Source organism: Tamandua tetradactyla, chromosome 20 (genome assembly GCF_023851605.1).
Source record: "Tamandua tetradactyla isolate mTamTet1 chromosome 20, mTamTet1.pri, whole genome shotgun sequence".
Taxonomy (NCBI): Eukaryota; Metazoa; Chordata; class Mammalia; order Pilosa; family Myrmecophagidae; genus Tamandua; species Tamandua tetradactyla.
In genome coordinates this window covers 49,612,897-49,636,426 of record NC_135346.1, presented here as the reverse complement: position 1 = coordinate 49,636,426, position 23,530 = coordinate 49,612,897, and the positions used below count along the sequence as shown (strand labels likewise).

The 23,530-nt window shown below is 42.9% G+C and overlaps 1 protein-coding gene across 3 annotated transcripts in view; it reads right to left on the bottom strand.

Annotated features, from left to right (window-relative positions):
- The window catches only part of WWC1 (WW and C2 domain containing 1), a 164,372-nt gene that overhangs the window by 59,724 nt on the left and 81,118 nt on the right, over nt 1-23,530 (bottom strand). For all 3 annotated transcript variants that reach the window (XM_077137600.1, XM_077137601.1, XM_077137602.1), the window contains exons 3-5: nt 16,225-16,428; nt 4,136-4,212; nt 2,725-2,804 (exon numbers count right to left, since the gene is read on the bottom strand). In XM_077137600.1, the coding sequence (XP_076993715.1) occupies nt 2,725-2,804; nt 4,136-4,212; nt 16,225-16,428 (361 nt within the window). The remainder of the gene's footprint in view (nt 1-2,724; nt 2,805-4,135; nt 4,213-16,224; nt 16,429-23,530) is intronic.

The following is a 23,530-nucleotide window of genomic DNA, read 5'->3' as shown; positions in this document are numbered from 1 at the left end:
TGCCCTCCTCCCACTGTGACAATCTGCCAAGTGTCACATCTTCCCCACTGCAAAGGCTCCGGAAAGCTGATGGGCCCAGCTCCCAAGTTTTTGTTTTGATTTTCCATCCTGTCTCACAGCTATCCTTCAATCCTCATCAACTTTTTTCTTTCTTTTTAGGACTGGGGTTGTTGGCCAGGAATTGAATAAATAGGTAAGTTTCACCCTCCTCTAATAGTCTGCAAAGAGAGGAGGCTAAGAAGTAGGGGTGGCCGGAGCATCTTCTGATCCCAAGGGAGCTGGCAAGGGGCCTTACATTCTTTGGGTATGGAAGAGGTGCTGTATGGGAAGAGGCCAGGAAAGGAGGTATTAGGGGATGAGCTTCAAACCCCACTAATATTGGACTCCAATCCCAGCTCTGATCTTGGGTATAGTTTTTTACTCCATCGGTGTCTACCTACATCATTAACATATGGCAAAACAAAAACCTCTCTTGAGGGGGTAAAGAGATGAAATGAGGTGATGGACATCATGCCCTTATCCAGCACAGCTTCTAGCCCGGGGCAGAAGTAGAATTCATTCCCTTCCCAAGTCCAAGCAGTCAACTAGCTAGAAGCCATCTCTCCACTCCCCCTCCCCTCCTGTCCCCACCCTGCAGCACCCCCGGCCCCCCCAGCTCTCACTAAGTACCAGGTACTGTGCTATGCATTTGACATGGATTTTTCCAGTTGAATCTCTACGACCATTTATTTTTTTCAGAAAAAGCAACTGGAGCTGAGAGGGGTTAAGTCACTTTTCCAAGGTGCCAAAGAACTGGGATTTCAACCCAGGCCATCTGCCTCTTGAGGCCAAATTCCTAACCCTCACTGCAAGAGGTCTGCTGTAAAGCAGACACCTCCTCCACCCCGAGTAAGGAGCCAGGCTTCCGGCTACCCACAGAGCAGCCTGCCAGAGGCCAGGTGGAGTCTTATCGGGGCTTGATATCAAACGTCCGGGCAGGGGGAGGAAAAAAGGAGGCTTGTCTTTAGAGTTTCAGCATCAGCTTACCAAACGACAAGGATTTTCAATGCTGCTACAGGGTGACAAAGTGGTAAAACAGGTTTGTGGCGGCTCTGAGGTTAATGGGAAGTGTTCTAACCAGGAGCTCTGGAGGACCGTGAGAGGGGGGTGAGGGGAAGGCACACTTGGTAAGATTATGTGGGCAGTGAGCAGCCCTTAAACTATGTGCTCAGAAGCTATCTCACCACTAGAAAGTGGGGGACCGAGGCTACTGCTTTACAGGAGCTCACATTTTCGCCCTGTCCTTGACACTTCTTAAGATTGCCAAGAAGCATAAAGCATGGTTTCTGATCTTAAGGGGCTTTAGAATCTGGCTTAAGAGACAGAATTCAATTATATATACATGGGATAGACATACACATACAAAACATATAAAGTCATAATTTATAATAATGTGTAACACAAAATACAAAATAAAAGATTGTACACCATTTATAATACAAAGCCACAATTTCTTCTAGACATTGGGGTGGATTCGTGGCAGCTCATCACAGACAGTGGGAACCTGAAGGTGAAACAATGTGAAAAAGAATCAACTGCACCTTGATTGATGGCCGCTGTTCCCTCAATTTATAGGGTTTGGGGACAGACATCCAAAGGCTTGGGACTGTGGCCAGAGCGGTGGGGGGGGAATTGTGGTTTCCTGGGTGAGGAAAAGGTCCCGTTAGGGAGAGAGGATGAGCACGTGACTACAGAAGCAGCTGTCCATATGGATGTGGCCTTCCTGGGACTCCAGACAAGGATTTCCTCAGAACAGAGAAATCCACTGCTGGGGGTCCTCCCTGGAGCTTCAAGGGGGGGGCTACCAGGTAACTGCTATAATGAGGGCTCCACGAGCCCATTGCAGCTACCGAAACAGACCCACTGAACAAGTCACGGTTATACACTGTGGTTCATGATTAGAATAAGCTAACATTTACTGAGCACACATCATGTGATTTGTTTCTTCATCTATAAAATGGGGTTAGTAAAAGAACAGCCCTTAGGGAGTTGCTATGAGGATCAAAAACGAGAATACCAATGCAGAAACACTGAATGCATTTTCAGGCACAGAATAACTGCTCAACAAATCCTAGCTAGTATAACCAAGATAATCATTATACATCTGCTCTTAAGAAACACAGAGTTGCATCTTATTTGGCTGCAAGTCAGCTTCTAAATGTTAACATTCCATTTGGTCAAAGACGTCCTGGAGACTCTTTAAGTCAGTCATCACGTACGGTATAAATGGCATCGTGCATACTTTTCCAGTATTTTATTTGATGTTGGAATAGACCATTGTTCCTTCGGTGAAGCACTGGTAGAAGTAGCTGCTCTCTTTTAGGGGCCATGGGGAAAAGGGAAATAATTGGATCTACTTGAAGAGAAGAGATGTGCACAGGAGATGCTCAAAAATATTGGTTCTGTGAATGGATAGTAAAACCCAATTGCGTGGAACACACTCTACAGGTTTCAGGCATTCAGAGGATGATGAGAGTTCTGTGGTCCAGACCCTAACCTTTGGTGACAATATGTTCAGTAAATGTCAGTGGAATAGACATTGAGTTGACTGATTCGAGAGCCACATTTTGAGAAGGGAAGAAAGGGACTGAAGGAGAAAGAGAGAGCCAAGCATAGAGAAGGCAGGAGGGAAGCACGGATAGGGCCAATCGCTGTGCTCTGATGGGTTGGGGGGGGGGGTCTTACTTTTTCAAGGTCTGGAAGCCACGCTCTTTGAACTGTAGCTCCTGCTGGAGATGAACCATCTCCCTCTTCAGCTTGTTGACCTGGATGGCAGAAGACAACAGGCAGGGCCAGGTTAGAGGCTGAAACGGAGCTGCAGGCTGCTGTCTTCCTGAAGGGGCAGCTAGAGCACGAACCCAGAGCCCCCAGCGGCCCCTGGATAACACAGAGACTCAGGTCAAAATCCCCTGGGCCATACTGGTTGCAACAACTTCCCTTCACCGATACTGGCTTGGTCTCTTCAGGATGCCTATTCTGTTGGCATCCCACTCTGACTTTCCCATACCTCATACTTAACCACTTCCCGCTCCAGGGAAACTGGACATGGCCGGGACCTGGCTGACCTGGGATAGAGTCTGGCCTTACTACTTCCTAGCTGAGTGACCTGAACCATCTAGCTTCTTAGAAGCTTCCTCTCCTGTCCTGACTGAGCAGGATGATGGCAGTTCCCAGGGTTGTGTATTGCTTAAGGCAGGTGAGGGCTATGGAAATGCACTGCATGCAGGTGAGAGGTAATATCACAACTAAGGAAGGAAGACATGGCCCAGAAGCCAGATCCAGCCGTCAGGAATGCTTGGTTTAGACTGCACGGTATTATTTAAATTTTTAAATAATCAGTTGCTAGTAACTAAGTATTCAGATATTTCACACATAAGCCTAGATATATAGTTTCTTTCTAAAACAATCTGATGATGTGTCCCCTTTAGACAGGGCACAACCATCTAGGGTACACAGTCCCCACCAATCCCTACTGCCTCACACCCAGCCCGCTTTCCCCATTTGTTTTCTTGGAGGCATCTGAGCTTGTGGAACATACCTTGAGTTTAATTAAACCAGAATTCAAAATACTGACTTTAAGTAAGTCACTGAAGTGCTGTGCCTCAGTTTCCATATCAGTAAAATGGGGATAATAATATCCATGTTCCAAGGTAACCATGAAGATTAAATAATATAAAATAAGCAGGAGCTAGGGAGACAGCGTCTTCCTAAATTTTAAAGTACATTAAAACCTCTGAGTAAGGCTTAAGTCCCTTGTGACCTTGGGTAAGTTACTTAGCTCCCCTATACCTTTGTCTCTTCATTTTTAATGAAAGTAACTACTTCCTGGGGTTGCTGTAAGGACATGAGATAATACACTTGAAGACTTTAGTACTGTGCTCAGTATATGAGGATTATTTATGAAACAGGAGCTCATGTAAGTATTACGACTACCATCCCTGCGACTGCCACCACTCCACTGTCATTATTTTGGGCTTGCTGGTCAGGACTGGAAGCCGTGGCCTGGCTGAAGCATCTGCTTTGGCTCTCTTGGTGGGCTCGTGGCCTGAGGCTGCCTGGGTGACCCCCGTCATTGGCACAGGGGAAGAGGCCGTACCCGGGATTTTGCAGTGGCAATTTCAGCTTTCAGGATCTCAGGGTCATACTTAGAACTGGAGGATGAACCAGAGACCACTGCAATGAGAAAGAAAAAATTATGTATTTCAGTAGAAGGAACACATTTTGGCAAAAGTTGGCTTATTTGGCCATCTAAGTAAACCCAGTAAGTAATAACTAATAGTAAACAATCTAAACATCCAACTGAGGGAAATACATTAAAGAAATGTGGTCCAGGCATAAAGTGGGAACTACGAAACTTATACAGTTTAAAATGATGGTGCAGAAGAATACTGAAAGACAAAGGGAAATGTCCAAAACATATTTTTATATGAAAAACTAATTTATAAAAAATATAAAGAAAATTTAGATTAGGAAAAAAACACAGTTTAAAAACATATATGCATACTATGCATCTAAAAAAGACTGGAAAGCTATATACCAAAATGATAACACTGGTAGGTAGAGCACTGGATAATGAATGAGATTAAATTTTCTTCTTTGTGCTTTGGTCTTTTCCACATTTTCTGACATGAACAAGTATTTTTTTTTTTTGGTTTTTAAAAAGGTGGAACCCACCAAACCTCAAGTTTATAGTTCCAGGGCCATGAAAATGTCCAAACCAAAGCAAGGCTATCTGTAGGAACATTCAATCCAGGCATCGAGGGAAAGACCCCGGCCCAAAAAGGCCAGTGTGCCCAGGGCCCACTCTCAACTGGAAAGGCACCCGGTGAACAGGGCGAGCATGATGTCTGCCAGCCTTCTCCCGAGCCCTCCTGCCCCACGAAGCTGCCTCAGGGGTGTTCTCCTTGAACATGCATTTTTGTAATCAGAAAAAGATTACTGAAAAAGTACTCCTTGTTCAACTTTACAATATTAATTTAAGAAGGAAAAAAAATCATCCATCATCCTAAACTCTAGCACAGTTATCTTCTTCCCTAATTGCCTTCCAATGTTTAGCTCTGGTTGTATCATAAGGTTGTAATCTTCTTGAATTGATTTGTGTGTGTGTGTGGGGGGGGGGATTGTGTGTGTGTGTGTGTGGGTGGGTGTGGGTTGTGCGTGAGCCAGAAATTGAACCTGCATGGTAAACTTTATTTTTTTGGTATGCTGTATTGTATAGTTATATGTCATTCTTTTCCCATGTGAGTACCCCGTTATTGCAGCACCCTTTGTTGAATTTTTGTTTTACTTGTTTTTTGCTTATTTGTTTATTTTTTGGGAAGTGCATGGACCCGGAACTGAAGCCAGGTTTCCTGCATGGCAGGTGAAAATTCTACCACTGAACTACCCTTGCACCCTCTGAACTGATTTTTAAAACTGTATTATTTATGTCCCCAAAAAGGACTGTAAAACTTACAAAGATGAACACAACAGGGCAAAACACATTTTAAATGAGGAAAAGCAGGCAAAGGGAAAACAAGAGGAGGGAACCGGCAGGAGAGAGGCGTGAGGTCAGGGCTCCTTGCATGCCACGACTCCACCTACTATTATCTGACCCGCCTGCTGTGCCCTGAAATCACCTGCTGGGACCTGGAGCTTATTTGGAGATTGCTGGCAACTTTCACTGTCCCGAGGTAGAGATGAGAGTGGAGAGGGGGCATTGCTTTTTGGATTTAGCTAAAATAGTTTCATGGGCCTTTTGATTGTGCATAAAGAGACTTAACATAGACTACTAGTAAGTTGGCGAAAAGAGAAATAAAACTGTGCATAATAATAATGTTTTTCACCATGGGCAGCATTGTATTCCTGCTGAGTTATGACGATGATGATGGTGATTACAATGATGATAATGATGAAAATGATAACAGGCTGGGGTTGACCAGAAGAGGTGAGTTAGAGGAACAGCTGGGCAACAGCCTTGTGGTTTTTGTCATAAGCACTGAACAGGGGACCCCTGGCACAAGGATGCTTTATTTCCAATTTGGAACTTCCTTTCTCTGCATTCTAATTCCTCTGGTCTTTGCTAGACTTGGGAATTACAGGGAAGAACCTGGGTGTTGGAAAGCTAGCTGGAGGCATTTACCTAAGCTTATTCCCCAAAGTAGCATTTTGCAACAAATGTTCAGGCAGTTACCATTGTTTCTGTTAACCACTGATCAATATTAAGAACAAGGTACAAAGACAGAGGAGTCGGTGTGGAAATAATACAGGGACAAATACAGGAAAGGCCGTCGAACAGGTGTGCCCACCAAAGGCCTCCCTGTCCCACCAGCCGCCTCGCTCAGCAGGTCAGGCCCCCGGACGATACCTTAGGGAAGTTTTATTTTATGCTGTATGGCAGGGGTCACATCTCATTCTTTGTCTATGTGTGTATCACCTTGGGGAAGTTTTAAGGTAAGAGGGGCAGCAGTCTGCAAGAGCCTGTTAAAATCTGCAAGACTTTGCAGATTTGAGCCTGACGGGAAGGAGGTGGCCATGGGGACCAGCAACACCAGGGCTGACGTGGGAATGCCTAAGTATTCCGCGGGCATGCTCAGGAATCCTGGGGGGAAGGGAGCCCAAAAAAGAACCGATTTCTGCCAACTAGGTCACCAGGGACTTGAATGATGACTCCCTGGAGTGTCACTGTGAAGCGCATCATTTGTACACGAAGTTGCTGAAATCTGAGAAAGTGTTATATCCAGAGCCTAAGCTAACTCGGTGCACCCAACAGGTCTTGGGCTGCTCATTGATCTCTTCTAAACAGAGAAAGAAAATCTAGGTCTAGAAATTTGCTTTCTGGCTACCATTCCGGTGAATTTGAAAAGAGACAGTTTATACTGATATTATGAATATATGGTATTTCTGATTATACCATGTTATATGCACTTTCCTAGAGATTAGGAATTTTTACAGCTTCAATTTTTTTTAATTGGTTTGAATTTTGTATAATAAGATGGCTCTGCTAATGAACATCAACAACAGACGTGTTAATTACATGTTTTCAGGTCCATTCATTTCTTCCTTCATTTCGCAAACATTTATTGAACACTTAAAAGGCAACATCACAGAGTGATTCAGGACTTGGGCTCTGGTGTTCAAGTTAAAATTCCACACCTTACTAGCTTTGACTTGGGTAAGTTCTTTAACCTTTCTGAGCCTCAGTTTCCTCAACCGTGAAATGAGGATAATAATAATAATACATACCTCATTGAGTTATTGGGATGTACAAATGAGAATGTATGCAATGGCGCACAGTAAGTGCTTAATAAGTGTCAGGTATGCTTGTCAGGGACAGGTGCCAAGTGTTATTACCTTCAGGAACAGGTGTCAAGTGTTGTGGCTGGAAAGATACATAATACCCTCTCTGCAGTTTAGAGGTTAACGTGTTTGTGCATGACAGGAGAGATAAACAAGAAAACAGAGCATTTAATATGGCATAATCAATGTGCATTATGAATGATTATAAGCAGTAGCCAGAAATCATTTCTGAGAGCTGGGGAAGGTGTCCTGGAAGAAATGCTTGAGTTGGGCCTTAACATATAAGTAGGAGTTTGCCAGATAAATGACATTCTAGGCCAAAGTATCACCATGTTATTTGTGCATTGCAGGAAAGGACAATTCACTCAATATATCAAGCATGTGGGAAAATGAGATGGAGAATAAATGAAGAAACAAATGAAGTGACAGGTTGCAACACATGATTATGAGGGGAGTAAAGGCTGGACTGCATAAATGCTATTTGTTTGAACCAACTGTACCAGGCATGAGGTGGTTGGTCCACAGCCCAGCCCTTCTGCTGACATCACCCTCCTTCAAGCCCATTTCACCACAAGGATTTTATACCCAGACAGGATCCTAAAGACAACCTTGCCCCAAGTTATTTATACTTTCTAACTTTTAGTTTTTATTAATGTTATCAATAGTCAGAGTATACAGTTTGCTATAAAAAAGAACATTCCCCTGCCCTCTACTCCATACCTCACTCCCCAAAGGGTTGAACCATTTTCTACTTGTTCAGCCAATTTACTGGATATCTCCTTCTATCTCTAATAATATAAGCGTATTGCTGCTGCTTGATTTTTTTTTCTTTCAGTTTTGGGCACTATTTACTCATTTCCCTCTTTGGAAGTTGGGGATTTAGCTTCCTTTCCTTCTCCAAGCCCTACTCATATACTTTTTTCCTCCCATCATCCTAGAAGAGCTAGCATAATTTTGGTGAAAGCAATTGGGCTGGTTTGAAACTGTTGTGTACCCCAGAAAAGCCATGTTCTTTAATCTTCTTCCAATATTGCTGGGTGGGATCTTTTTCTTAAGTTGTTTCCATGGCGATGGGACCCACCTAATTGTTGTGGGTGGGACCTTTTGATGAGGTGGTTTCCATGGAGATACGTCTCCACCCATTCAGGGTGGGGTCGCTTACTGGAGTCCTTTAAGAGGGAACCATTTTGGAAAACGCTTCAGAGCTGAGAGAGACAGAGACCTCTGGAGATGCAGAAGGAAAATGCCCCAGGGAGGCTGTTTGAAACTAGAAGCCAAAGGATCAGACACCAGTCACGTACTTTCCAAGCTGACAGAGGTGTTCCAGAGACATTGGCCTTTCCTGAGTCAAGGGATATCTTTCTCTGGATGCTTTGGTTTGGCCTTAGGACTGTGAACTTATAACTTAATAAATTCCCTTTATGAAAGCCATTGCATTTCTGTTATGCTGCATTCCGGCAGTATACGCAATATTCAGTGTTTGCATTATTTTGACTCTGTAAACACTATTTAGGGCAAAGTCACACAGTCAGCTTTGATTACTTTTCTTGTCCAGCACAATTTTTTTTGTTTTTTCTAAAGTTAATAATTGCCATTTTTATGTTTGTTTTGTTTCTACATAGTTATCACTAATTCAGGGTCATATACTGCCAGCTTACTAAGTCTCCTCTTCTGGGTTCTATCCTGTCCAGGTTTCTGCCCTGTTTCAGTGTGAGCGGGCTGCCCTCTACACACAGTCGCCACCTGGAGAGACCCCTTTCCATTACTCTGGGCCTCTTCCCTGCCATCTCCTATTTTCTGTATACGATGACTTTGTCTTCTTGGTCTACCTAGTAGAACACAACTTCTAGTAGCTTCCTGAGAAAGGGATATAAAGGAAATACACTTTCCGAAATTTTGCAGGACTAAAAATATCTTTTTCGATCCCACACTTGATTAAAGGTAGTTCTGCTGGACACAGAATTAAGTTCGAAAGGGGTTTTCTTAAAATTTTGAAGGCATTACTTCGTGTCTTTCAGGTATCCTGTTAGTACTGCAGAGACATCTGGAGCTATTCTCACTTCTGATGGTTTTTATGTGACCTAGTTTTCCCTCTTGGAAAGTCTCTAGGATCTTGAATTGTTCCAGTGTCTGAAGTTTCACAATGATATGCCTTGCATGGGAGCCGAATTTCAACGTTTGTGTCAAGTGCTCAGTGAGTCCCCTTTTCAATCTAAAAACTCACCTCCTTCAATCCTGAGAAATTTTCCTGGATTATTCCATTGATGCTTTTAGTCCCTTCTGTTTCTCTGCTGTACCTGGAACTTCATATAAAATTTCTGATCTGGTACTCTAAATTTTTTTCTCTTATTTTCCACCCCATTGTATTTTTCTCTGTTTTTGGAAGACTTCTTTAGTTTTATCTTCTAGTCTTTCTATGGAGTTTTTATTTCTACTATCATATTTTAATTTCCAAAGATGCATATTTGTTCTTTGAAGGCTCCTTTTCATAAAATGTAGCATCCTGCTCTGATTTCATAGTTGTGCAGCTTCTATTCTCTTTCTGAGGATATTAGTGACAGTTCTTTTTTTAAATATTTTTATTGAGAAACCTTCACACACATTCCATACATGGTGTACAATCAATGGCTCACAATATCATCACATAGTTGTGTACTGATCACCATGATCATTTTTAGTACATTTGCATCACTCCAGAAAAAGAAATGAAAAGAAAAAAGAAAATAAACTCGTACATCCCATACTTCTCATTGACCACTAGTATTTCAGTCTACCCAATTTATTTTATCCCACATTCCCATTATTTATTTTTTATCCATATTTTTTTTACTCATCTGTCCATACCCTGGATAGATGGTTCTCTTTTGATGCTTTCTTCTCTAAGCCTAAGCCCTGCTTCCTCCTAGTCCCCTTAACCTGTGTTGGTTTTTTTTTTTGCATGGGCAGGCACCGGGAATCGAACCTGGGTCTCCGGCAGGGCAGGCAGGAACTCCGCCAGTGAGCCACCGTGGCCCGCCCCCTTGTGTTGGTTTTAATGTTCATTTTTTTATGTTAACGTCTTTCCTTGGATGTCTGGAATCTCAAGTGCCTGCTCACATTTAAGAGTGGGGCTCCAAAAAGCTGACTGGAGTGGAGTTTGCTGCCTGGGGTTTCATGGTTTATGATTTGGCCGAGCTGTTTCAGCCAGGAGTCCCTGTTCGGGTTTTTACACCTTTTCTCTGGAACTGGTCAGGTTCCACAGACTCTCCCAGTGTGCAGCCTGGAGGGTAACGATGACCTCGGAGCAATGGGTGAATCCAGTGGTGGATGAGGGCTGGCGTCTCAAAATCCTCTACGTCCATGTTTCACTTAATCCCCTTGTTTTTGGTGTGGCGTGCCCGGCTTTGAACCTGCTTGGGATCCCGTGGTCCAGAGATACTGAGCTATCACTAAGACCCTCCCCAGAAAATAAAACCTCAAGTCTTTTGCCAGGCTGGGGATGGGCAATTGCCTGGAGAGAGAGATGTGAGAATGGGATCTGGAGCTCTAACTGCCTGTAATGAGGAGTCTAACTCCATTTTTTGATGTAAGATTGTGAACAGCTTTTAGGTCTCACTTCTCCCTCTTCTTCTTGCACTCAGTATCTGGAAAAGTTGATAGGAGAGCTTAGAAGCTTCACCCAGTGGGGCCCAGCAGGAGATGCAAACCACGCAAGCTGTGCCCATGGATGGGGATTCTCACCCAATTCCACCCCCAAACCATAATAAAACACCGAGTGTAGGTCAGTCTCCTTGTTCTCTCAATCCGTTTTGTGCCTGCTCACGTGGCTTAGCCTGCTCTCCCTGAGACCTCAACTACATAGGTAATAAACCTCTTGGTGTGTGTGTGGTGGCATCAGTCTCCACACCCCAACCAAACCCTGGGTGAGGCCCACCTACCTCTGCAGGTGACCGAAACACTATCTCCCGGACAACTTTCCTTTCATCTTCTTTATCCGAGACCCTACCCGCTTCCCCCCACTTTCAGAGGCAGATGCTGCCACCAAATACTTGAGGCTTTTGCAAATCCTTTACATACACTAGAGCGTTATCAGTTTTCCTTTTTCTATTTTCTCAGGCCTACCAAGTAGGCTTCTGCCTGTCCACCTGCTTTCCAGCTTCCAAAATTTTATTGCTGTTCTTTCCTCTCCATTTTTTCCTGTCCTTATACATTTATGCCTTTAAAAAAAATCTCTTATCGATATTTTATTAGTTTCAGGAATAAGTAAAATAAGGTGGGTGGTTCAACTGGCATTTTAACTGCAAGGCCCCCAGTGATTTTACTTTGACAAGAAACCAAGGCCCAGAGGAGAGAAGGAGCTTAAGAAGTCCAAGGAACCCAGCTCTCCCAAGTCCTCACTCTTTAGAGCATGGGATGACCCAAGCGTAAGCCAGGACCCTTAGGATTTGACTCTCCTGATCTGGATTAAATTAAGAGAATTGTTTTTGAGGTCAGACAGACCTGGGTACAAAGACCACTTCTGCAACTTCTTGCCAGTGTGACCTTGGGGAAGTTACTTTCCCTCTCTGGGTCTCAGTTTTATTATCTGTAAATTGGGAACAATAATGTCTGGTATGACTGTGTGCCGAGGGTGCTCTAAATTGCATCTGCAGAGTGCCTAGCATGTGGCCCTGTAGACATATAACAGCTATACCCAAAATGTTAACTCCCTTCTCCTTCTCCATGGAGCTGGAGGTTGTACCACAGTTTCCATCCCCAAAGCAGGGCTCTATCTATGACCCAGCCCTACAGCTGCCAAGGCCAGGTGGCAGTCCTCACAAGTCCTGGCAGGTCATCTGAGTTAGAGGCAAAGCATGTGGTCTCACCAGTCTGTCACGTTAGAGAGCTCAACCGGGAAGGCAAACCTGGCTCATAAAACCCTAAGAAAGAGTCATCATGAGGCTTGGGTCACGCCCATTTTAATTGGGATGCTTGGGCTGGGAGACTTGCCTATACTACGCCATCCCCAATCCCTGGCTGACTCAGCTATCAGGACTGGTTACCTGAGATGACTTCAATCCGCTCAGAAGGAAGAGCTTTAACATCGAAAACGGTGGAGTCTTTGAGTCTGGGGAGCCATTGGGAGCAGCTGGGAGTCATGAGACAGGGCTGAGCCACTTCATGATTTATTTCCTACCTTTGATCAGGTATTTACTCTTCCTGGTTCCAGGGCTCTGCTGAAAAATCTATGCCATTTATAATGCCAATTAATTAATGATAATGTTGAGAGCTTAAGAAGGTGGCAAATACTGTTCTAAGTACTTTACATCTGTTAACTAATTAAAATCCCATAACATACCTATGAAGTTGATACCACTGTTAGGTCAGTTTTATGGATGAAGAAAGTTAGACACAGAGAAGTGAGGTTACATGGTGAGTAAGGTGCATATACTGGATTTGAACTCAAGTAATCTGGCTCCAGAGCTCATACTCTCAAAACATCATACTAATGTATTTCCTGGAGAAACAGTATTTATCAATACATTAATATGTTTTAAGGAAATTGTGCTAGATGTATACTTACAGATTAGGGGTTCTCAGTGTGGGGAGATTTTGGTTCCGAGGGGACATGTGGCATCATGTGGAGACATTTCAGTAGTCACAATTGGAGGACGGGATTGCTCCTGGAATCTAGTGGGTCAGCACCCCCACCGCAAAGAATAAGCCATCCAAAATGTCAGTAACACCAGCGTGGGGAAACCCTGACATAGACTGCTGAGATGCGAGTACTATCAACATTTCCATTTGTAAACAGAAGGACACTGAGACTTAAAGAGGCAAAGTCTTTCCCCAAGACCACATAGACAGTGATTCTGGAACCAAGACTTGAACCCAGGCCCTCTGACCCGAGAGCACAAAGACTGTCACTAACCCATCGCAGTGCTTCCCTATGGGATGCTTCATTCCTGCAGGGTTTGAGTCCTTTTCCCCCTGGCTTTTTATTTTGAAAAATTTATATCTACGGAAAATTTGAAAACCCAACCAACCAACCAACCCAACATAATTATATATCCTTCCCCTACATTCATCGTTTTTAACATTTCCCCACATTTGTTCTCCACTCCCTCCCCCATCCTCTCTCTCAGTAGGGCACTTCTTTCATAGTAAGCCCTCGATGAACTCGATGACAGCATTACTAGAAGTGCTGGTAAAAGACAAACCCATGCCACCCTCAAAGCTGCGAATGCGTTCATCAGCATCTACTGATCAGCTCACTTGGTTTGGTCCTAGTTTTTTTCTTTCCATTTCTCTTTTCTTTTTCCCCTGGATCTCTTTTGGAGTTGTAACCATGATGTCGTTTTACTGCTTAAACACTGGAGTAAGTACCTCCTGAGAAACAGGACAGTCTACGTAGCCACCACACCACCATCATACCCACAGGAATTCTTCAGTTGTCTTGAGAAATGTCTTTTATGGCTATTTCCCTCTCCAATCCAGGATATAATCAAGGTATAAACTATCCATTTGACTGCTCTGCCTTCTTAGGCTTTCTTCATCCAGAACAGTCTCCCCACCTCCTTTTTTTTTTAATGAGTCTAGGCCAATTATCTCGTGGAATATGCTACATTATGGGCTTGTCGGGTTGTTTCGTTGTGATTTTATTCAGATTTAATTTTTGCAGAGAATCTTACATGCTATTTTTATTGCTTTGCCTCAGAAGGCACATGGTGTCAATTCATCTCATTATTACTGATGCTAATTTTACCACGGAGTATGGTGGTAACTGCAGGTCTGGCTGATGTAAAAGTACATTTTAGAACACCTAGGGCTCTATCTGAGATTCTACCAAAGCTTCATGCATTAAGATTACTTTCCGGAAAGCTACAACCTCCAATGGGTTCCTAGGCCAGATAAGTCCTGAAACCCAAAGGGGCCAGCCTCTTCAAAAACATCAACTAATTCCATCCCCCTATCCCATATTATCAACATCCCTTTCCAACATGAAAGAGTTAGAATGAGCAGCTCCTAAAGTTTCGGAGAAGGATCAAAGGAGAAGTTTTTTGGTTTGTTTGTTTGTTTTGGATGTATGGTCCGGGAATCGAACCCAGGTCTCCCGCATGGAAGGCAGGCATTCTAACCACTGAACTACCCGTGTACCCGAAGGAGAAGTTTTATATAAACTTGCCTCTGGATCACTTTGTTGGACTGTGGAAACAGAGAAGATAGGATTTAACAAATTAGTATGACTGCTAAATCATTATATTGATATTTCTTTCTCTCGTGTCTTAGAACAGCTAGAAGGGAAAACCTGAAATTGTGGAACTGTAACCCACACCAAACTCTGAAATCTGTTCTATCCCTAATTTTTGCAGTATGCTTTGAAATTTATTTTGTATATATGTCATATTTCAAAATTAAAAATGTTTATTAAAAAAAACAGTTCATTTTACCCTTTGAAATAAGTGATGCCTGGGGTGATACTTTGGATCCATGTAAATCCCTTGTCCCCAATAACAGTAAGGTTTATTCTATATAAACTTGTCTCTCATCACTTTGTCAGACTGTGGGAACTGAGGCACTGTACCTCTGTGAGACTGAGCTTTAGTAGGGACAAAAGAATCTCCCTTCCAGGGCTGTGTTAAGGAAGAGGTGCTAAACTCTCATGACAGTCTCTAGAACATTGTCTGACCCACAGAAACAGCTAATGAATGTAATTCTTTTCTATAGCCCCCGGGACACTGGGGGTTTTCCTAAGTTGCCAGGGAAAAGGGAAGTGCTAGAACAGTGAGCGACCCCCTGTCCTGCTGGCAGGCTGAACTTCTCAAGGTGAGGGCTTCCCCCAGGACGAATGTCAGGGGGCTAAGCCATGTATACCACCTGGACACCATGGCCTCATGTGGGTTCCCGGCCCTTGCTGAAAACGTTGGAGGGGTGGATAGATAGAACTGGGTTTGCATCTTATCCCTACTACTCGCCAGCTGTTAGACCCCAGGCACAATAGTCATCTTCTCTGAGCCTCAGCTTCCTTTTCCATTAAAGGGGGATGAGAATAGCACTTGCCCCTAGAGAACTGCTATGAAGATAAACTGAAATAACATAATCAGAGTTTAGCAGATTGCCTCGTGTGTAGTAAGCACAACAGGCGCAGGAAAGTATTGGTTACTAGAAATAGTGGTAAAAGATCAATCAATAAATAATAATAACAATCCAACACATTGGAAGAAGTCAGTGGGTTCAGTACCAACTGTTGATCTGGCACCACATTACACTGGGAATAGAGGACTCTAGCATGCCTGTTCACATCCTGCAGATATAACGGTGAACAAGACAGGGATATCACTGAACAAATAAATAAGTATACTATGATACATGCTATGAAGAAAATAAACAAAGGGGCACGACAGAGGCTAATGTTGGGGAAGGGAGCCTGTTGATAGAGTTTCTCAGAGACAACCTGAAGGATGAGAGTTAAAGAATGAGCAGGCAGCCATGCAAATGGATCAATAGGAAAGAACACTAGGAAGTGAGAACAGCAAATACAGAGAGGACCTGAACTGGAAGAGAGCAGGGCATGCTAGAGGAGCGGAACGGGGGGCTCGCTATGTCTGGGATTTGGTGAATGAGACCACCAAGAAGCAGACATGGCAGGTGTGGGCTCAGTCATGTCAACCTCTGTAGACCATGGAAAGAGCCACTGAAGAGTTGTAAACAAGGGGCTATGCCACCTGGTTGGGATTCTGAGATGACTGCTTTGGCTCTGTGTGGGCAAGCGAATTACTACAGGACAAAGGTAGAAGCAGGAAGAGCAGTTGAGAGGATGGGAATTTGGAGATGGAGCGGAAAGGAGAATGGGCAGATTGGAGAAGCAATACTGGCAGAACTCAGTGTGGCCATTCCCTCCTCCCTACAGAGGTGGCGGCGGTAGTGCTGGCAATGGGAGGTACTCACAGCTGACCTGGGAGCCCAGCTTGTGCTCCCAGACGGCATGCAACTGCTGGTACTCCTGTTGTGCCAGCTCCAGGCGCTGCTGCTTCACCTGGTAGATCTCCTTCTGGGCACTCAGGGCCTCCTGGGCCACCACCAGGTAGTCCTTCAGCATGTGCTCCTGCTCCCGCCGCCATTGTACGCGGGGATCCTCAATCTGAGTGGTTTCTGGAATAGACCCCAGAGATCCTAAGTTAGCATCTCACAGGGATCTGTTGGGTTGATAGTGTACAGAGTCCATTACCAAAGAAACAAACAAACAAAAAAACTTCCTAAACAGAAAATCACAATATACGTGAACAGGTTAAAATCACTTATTAAACAATAGAGACTCTCCATTTGGATTAAGCAAGCAAAGAAAAATAAACCATGATTGATTTCCAAGCCCCAAATCAATCTCGGCCTAAGAACAGTCAAGAGAAGGACCAGATTTGAGTTCTAATCTTGGCAGAGAGGTTCAAGCAAATTAATAGATGCTCAAGGTCATCTGCTTGGTGAAAAACAAAGAAAAGTAAAATAGCTAATGTTTCATTATTATATAATCATTAAATACAATGTCTTTGATGAAAAATTAGTAAAATGGGAAAGTGCTTATGATGTAATAGTAAAAATGCAAGGTGAAAAATGATAATTTTGTTGAACAAATGAGAATAAACATGCACATACTCAAAAATAATTGAGTTGAAATTTAGCAAAATATCAACAATAGTTATCTCTGACTGGGGGGTTTACTCATTTTTAAAAAAATTTTTATTGTAGTAACATATATACAACTCAAAATTTCCCATTTTAGCTGCTTTCGAGTACATAATTCAGTGGTATTAATTATATTCACAATCTTGTGCTATCATCACCAGCCTCCATTGCCTCAACTTTTTCATTACTTCAAACAGGAACCCTGCACCTACGAGCAATAACTTCCCCTTTCCTTCTCAGTACCTAGCTCCTGGTAACCTGTAATATACTACCTGTCTCTATGAAATCTGTTTATTCTAGGTACTTCATATAAGCAAGACCATATAATATTTATATTTTTGTGTCTGGCTTATTTTACTCAACATGATGTCTTCAAGGTTCATCCATGAAGAATAAAATTATTCTTTATTCTTCTTGGTACAATGACCACAGTGCAGGTTTGAAAGCAATTATGTACCCCAGACAAGCCATGTCCTTTAATCCTCATTCAATATTGCTGGGGGGGATCTTTTTTATTGTTTCCATGGAGATGTGACCCACCCAACTGTGGGTGGTAACTTTTGACTAGATGGGTTTCATGGAGATGTGTCTCCACCCATTCAAGGTGGGGTCTGTGCTGGTTTGAAAGCATGTATGTCCCCTAGAAAAGCCATGTTTTAATCAAAATCCCATTTCATAAAGGTAGAATAATTCCTACTCAATGCTGTATGCTTGAAACTGTAATCAGATCATCTCCCCGGATGATGCGATTTAGTCAAGAGTGATTGTTAAACTGGATTAGGTGACATGTCTCTACCCATTTGGGTGGGTCTTGATTGGTTTACTGGAGTCCTATAAAAGAGGACACATTTTGGAGAATAGGAGATTCAGAGAGAGCAGAGAATGCTGCAGCACCACGAAGCAGAGAGTCCACGAGCCAGCAACCTTTGGAAATGAAGAAGGAAAACGCCTCCCAGGGAGCTTCATGAAACCGGAAGCCAGGAGAGAAAGGTAGCAGATGATGCCATGTTCACCATGTGCCCTTCCAGCCGAGAGAAAAGCCCTGATTGTGTTCACCATGTGCCTTCTCACTTGAGAGAAACCCTGAACTTCATCAGCCTTCTTGAACCAAGGTATCTTTCCCTGGATGCCTCTGATTGGACATGTCTATAGACTTGTTGTAATTGGGACATCTTCTCGGCCTTAGAACTGTAAACTAGCAACCTATTAAATTCCCCTTTTTAAAAGCCATTCTGTTTCTGGTGTATTGCATTCTGGCAGCTAGGAAACTAGAACAGGGTTGCTTACTTGAGCCCGTTAAGAGGGAACCATTTTGGAAAAAGCTTTAGAGCCACGAGAGCCACTGGAACCAACTGACTCCATGCAGCCAGAGACCTGGTAGTGAGCAGGCATGGAAGAGGTCAAGGCACTGGGGAAAAATCAATGGTCACAGACTGTCAACTACTTGGTCACCTCCCAGTCAGTGGTTGGGGTCAGAGGTGATTGACAGGCCACAAATTGTACAATCTAGGCCATGTGGTGAACCTAGTCTGCAGACAGACTTTCCTTAGCCCAAAGTATGTTAATAACTATGAGTTGATTACTGGTATGTAAAGATAGGGGAAATTACACTTTAAAATCTTGATTTCTGGACTTTATTAATTATTCAGAATTTCTGGCCACCTTGGGTCCACCTGCCTGGAAGTGTGAACCAATTTGCCAAAGACCTCAGCATTGCATTCCATCAGTATGTGGTCTGTTTCATTCATTAATGTCATGTGCCTAGATCCCGTGGACATATGAGTTTGTGCCTCCTAACCTGAGACCTTTACTGCTCATTCCTCTGGAATAGGCCCAAGTGAGCATCTCTACTGAAAGAAAGAAGAGTGGAAGCCAAGTTCTCACTCCACTTCTCATCTCAGCTCTGCCAATAATCTCTGGGTTATAATGGGCTAGCCACATAACTGCTCTGAATCTACTTCTGCATCTGTTACAGGGAATCACCATGCCTGAGCGTCCCTGTTTCTAGGAACCTAAAAGCACCTATCCCAGGAAAAGTAAACAAATTATGGTGAAAGCAATGCAAAACTATTGACTAGGGCCAGGTTTTGAATTATCTGTAAGTAGCATTTATTCAAGCCCTTTCTTCTCTCTTCTAGGAGAGAAAATGAGGTCTGAAGACTGCTGATGGGGTCATAAAATTGTTCCCCGGAGGAAAGTTTTACAAATGTTCAACCAAATAAAAGGGAGGAACATTTGCAAAAGAAGGGGGAGGGGGTATGAAGAAAGGGGAGAATTTATAAAGCTGGGCTGAAGGGCACCTCTCCTGGGACCCCATCTTCTATAAATAGACTCCTGGATACACCTTGGGCACCAGCCACACACCTCTAGCCACAGAAAGGATGAGGATAGTTTTTAAAGTTTGTAACTTTTTAAAATTGAAATCTTCATTGAAAAATACAAAAAAAGGAAGGAGGGAGAAATCCCCATAACTCGATTATTACAAATTCATAAAATAAGAGGTGAGAGTTTCCATGCCTTCAGTTTTACTTCCCAGATAAAACTATTAGGAGTCTAGTACACTAGCAGATAATGCCCTGCGAGGATATAGAAATCTCTTTTTTATATACACAAACTTATTTTTAATGCAACATGACCATGCCAAATATATATATTGGCCTGCAACTTCTATAGAGAGCTAGTTCGAATATTTTTGGCTACATAATATTCCATGGTATGGTATTATGGAGAACATTCGGACTCTCCTCAGTCCTTCTGCACCCCAATCAGTGGTACATTGTGAGCATTCTTGAACACATACTTTTTATGAACTTGTGCTATTAATTCTGCAGGGCAGATTTCTTACAGAAAGGAAATACTAGGTGATAGAATATAACACTGAAGATTTTAATAGACACTACCAAATCACTATTGCCAATTTCTATTCTCACAAACAGCCGATGAGAGTGCCTGCTCCCTCATATTTTCAACAAAATTGTTTTGTTTTGTTTTGTTTTAAAGTCACAGTTTCATGTAATGATTTCAGGTTTTGGCTAAACATTAGAATCAGGTGTGGGAGATTGAAAAAAACAAAACCAGTAACAAAAAATACTAGAGTTCCACTCCAGAACACAAAAATCAGATTTTATGCCAGGTGTGGGGCCCAGACATTTAGTTTTAAAAGCTTGCCCAGGTGACTGTGCTGTGCAGACCTGGCTGAGAACCCTTATTAGGCTGCCTATTAGAATAACCTGGGGAGCCTTTAAAAACTCCCATGGGCAAGCCCCACCCCTAGATCAATTAAGACAGTCTCTGGGTGTGGGAGCAAAGGAATGGTAAATTTTGAAGCTCCCCAAATGATTCCAATGTGCTGCCAAAGGTGAGAGCCACTGCTCTAAGAGGTGATGACACAGATGGGCTGAAGGGCCACTGAAGTTGGCAGGTGTGAGCCTGAGCCCCAGGTGGGCTGGCTTGGCTGAAATGCCAAGGCTGGCAGGTGCCCTGGGCCCCACTGGGTGAATCCTCCCACAGAGCTCTGGATTGGTTTGGGAGTGGAGCCCCTCCCTCTGGCTAAGTCCTTCCTCTTTGAGATATAAAAGTATGTGAAAGGCATAACTGAAGTCCTGGCCAAACCAGGTGGCTTAGCCACCATTGTCAGGAATCCATGCTCCCCTTTGTGGTATAAACCAACTCAGACAGATGGATGGACAAATAGACATCCACAACTTCCCTCCCCCCCATTTTAGCAGTGGTTCTCAGGACAGCTGCACATTGGAATTACCCCAGAGATTTCAATTTGACTGGTCTGAAGTATGATCTGGGCACTGATATTTTGTTTAGATCAATTTTATTAAGGCATGATTGAAATATAATCAAATGCAGCCACTTAAAGTATATAGTTCAATGTTTTGAAAAAAGGTATACTTCATAATCTACCACCCAAATCGACATGTAGTCTCTTTCCTTGACTCAAATGATCCCTCCTACTCTTTCCTACACAATACCCTCTACTCCTCCCTGTTTTGCCTGTTCTGGAACTTCCTATAAATGCAATCATATAGTATTTACTCTCTCATGTCTAATTTTGCTCATTTTCTGAGATGCATTTATGTTGTTGTATGAGTTGTCACTCCTTTCTACTGCTGGGTAATATCCTACTGTATGACTGTATCACAGTTCACTTTTTAATAAACTTTTAGGTTGTTTCCAGTTTTGATGATGAGTAAAGCTGCACACACAAGTCTTTGTGTGGACATGTTTTCATTTCTCTTGGGAAAAATACCTACAAGTGGAACTGCTGGGCTGTATATACATGTTTATTATTTAAATGTATGTTTAACTTTAGAAGAAAGTGGCAAACTGTTTTCCAAAATGATTGTCCCATTACACATTCCATTAGCAGGGTGTGCTGGAGGCCCAGCTGCTCCACATCCTCATCAAAAATCACATCGGCAATCTCTCACTGTGGTCATTAAAGTGGGTATGCATGGCGTCTTACTGCCATTTTAATTTGCATTTCCCAGATATCTGATGATGTCAAGCAAACATTTATCTATTTACTGGCCATTTTTATGTCTTTTTTTTGCATGGGCAGGCACTGAAATCGAACCCGGGTCTCCAGCTTGGTAGGCGAGAATCCTCACCACTGAGTCACCCTCGCACCACTCTGTATGTCTTTTTTGGGTGAAGTATCTACTTAAATCTTCCACCCATAGTTTTCAGTTGGTTGTTAATCTTCTTGATATTAAGTCATAAGAGTTCTGGATATGAGTCCTCTGTCATATATATGTACTACAAATATTTTCTCCTTATCTGTGGCTTACCTTTACAGTTTCTTAATGGTCTTTTGAGAAATAGTGTTCTTAGTTTGATGAGGCCCAATTTATCAACTTTTTCTTTTTGTGACTTGTCAGAAAAATCTTCACCTACCCTAAATCTTGAAGATTTTCTTCTAGAAGTTTTATAGTTGTAACTTTCATGTTTAGGTGTTTAGTTCATGTTTTTTGCATGTGATGTGAGGTAGGGTAAGAGTGGAGGAGTTTTTGTTTTTTTGCCACATGGATATCACCTGTACCAACAGATTTCTTGAGAAGATATCCTTTGGAGCATCAAGCTTTTAAAAAATTTCCCCAGGTGGCTCAGAAGTGCTGTGGTAAGTGCTGCCAGCCACATTGAGAGGTCAGCCACTGCCCAGCCATTCTGCAGACACCATCCTTTCTCAAGTCCATCTCACCTAAACAGATCATTTTATACCTGGGCAGAATCCTATAGGTCACCTTGGTCAACACTTTTTAGTTCTCATTTTTAATTAAAATTATTCATGGGCCATTGTTTATTAGTTTAGCATATTACAATCTTTGCAACATAAAAACGCACCCCCCATCTCCTTCTCTCTCATGAGCCTCCTTCCTTAAAGGCAACTGCTTTCAACATTTTTAGCTGATTTAGTGCAGACATGGTTGCGAACCGCTTCTCATGGTCCCACCCTCCCTACCCCCCATATAATCCAAACCTCTACCTATAAGCACATTCCACACACATTCTCCATGCAAGCTTACCAGTTCACCACACTTATACTCTATATAAACGTTCCACAACACAACCCCTATAAATGTCACACACATGCTTTCCGCATACCCACCCACCTGGTATGATACTGTAGTTTCCAAGCGTTTTTAACAACAAGAAAGCAATTGTCTTAAAGACAGCCAAACATCTGGAAAACATTCAACCTTGCTACCGTGCAAAGGAATGCCAATTAAAAGTAATGGAGTTAGCACGTTAGAGGTGTAAGTTTAGCAAAAATTAAAACAGAAATGGCTCCGTATTGATGAGGATGAGGGGAAAATGATACATTTATCACCTGTGTTAATAGAGACAGATACAATCCTTTGGAAATTCTCATCAATTGAGGAATATGTACCCCAAATCCAAAAGTATTCCAAATCTGTCACTTAACAGCCTTATATTTGTATCCCAGAGTAATTTAGGCAGAGAGTGAAAAAATATTTGCAAAGTCCCCTTGGGGGTCTGGGGAGAAAGGAGGAAATATTCAATTTTCCCATCTGGGGAATTCCTGATATTCTCACAAAGCAGTGGAACAATCAATTTAATAGGCTGAGCCCTCAATCTTGGGGCTTGCCCGTATAAAGCATACTTCTGCAAAGGAGAAGCTAAGTCTACTCATAATTATGCCTAAGAGTAACCCCCAGAGAGCCTCTTTTGTTGCTCAGATGTAGCTTCTCTCTCTAAGCCAACTTGGCAGGTGAACTCACTGCCCTCCCTGCTACATGGGACATGATTGCTACATGGGCAACGTGGGACCTGTAAACCTCCCTGGCAATGTGGCACCTGACACATGGGGATGAGAAAGCCTTCTTGACCAAAAGGGGGTAGAGAGAAATGAGACAAAATAAATTCTCAGTGGCTGAGGGATTTCAAATAGAATTGAGAGGTTATCCTGGAGGTTATTCTTATGCATTATATAGATATCCCCTTTAAGTTTATGGTATATTGGAGTGGCTAATGGGAAGTGTCTGAAACTGCTGAACTGTGTTCCAGTAGCCTTGATTCTTGAAGAAGACTATATAACTAT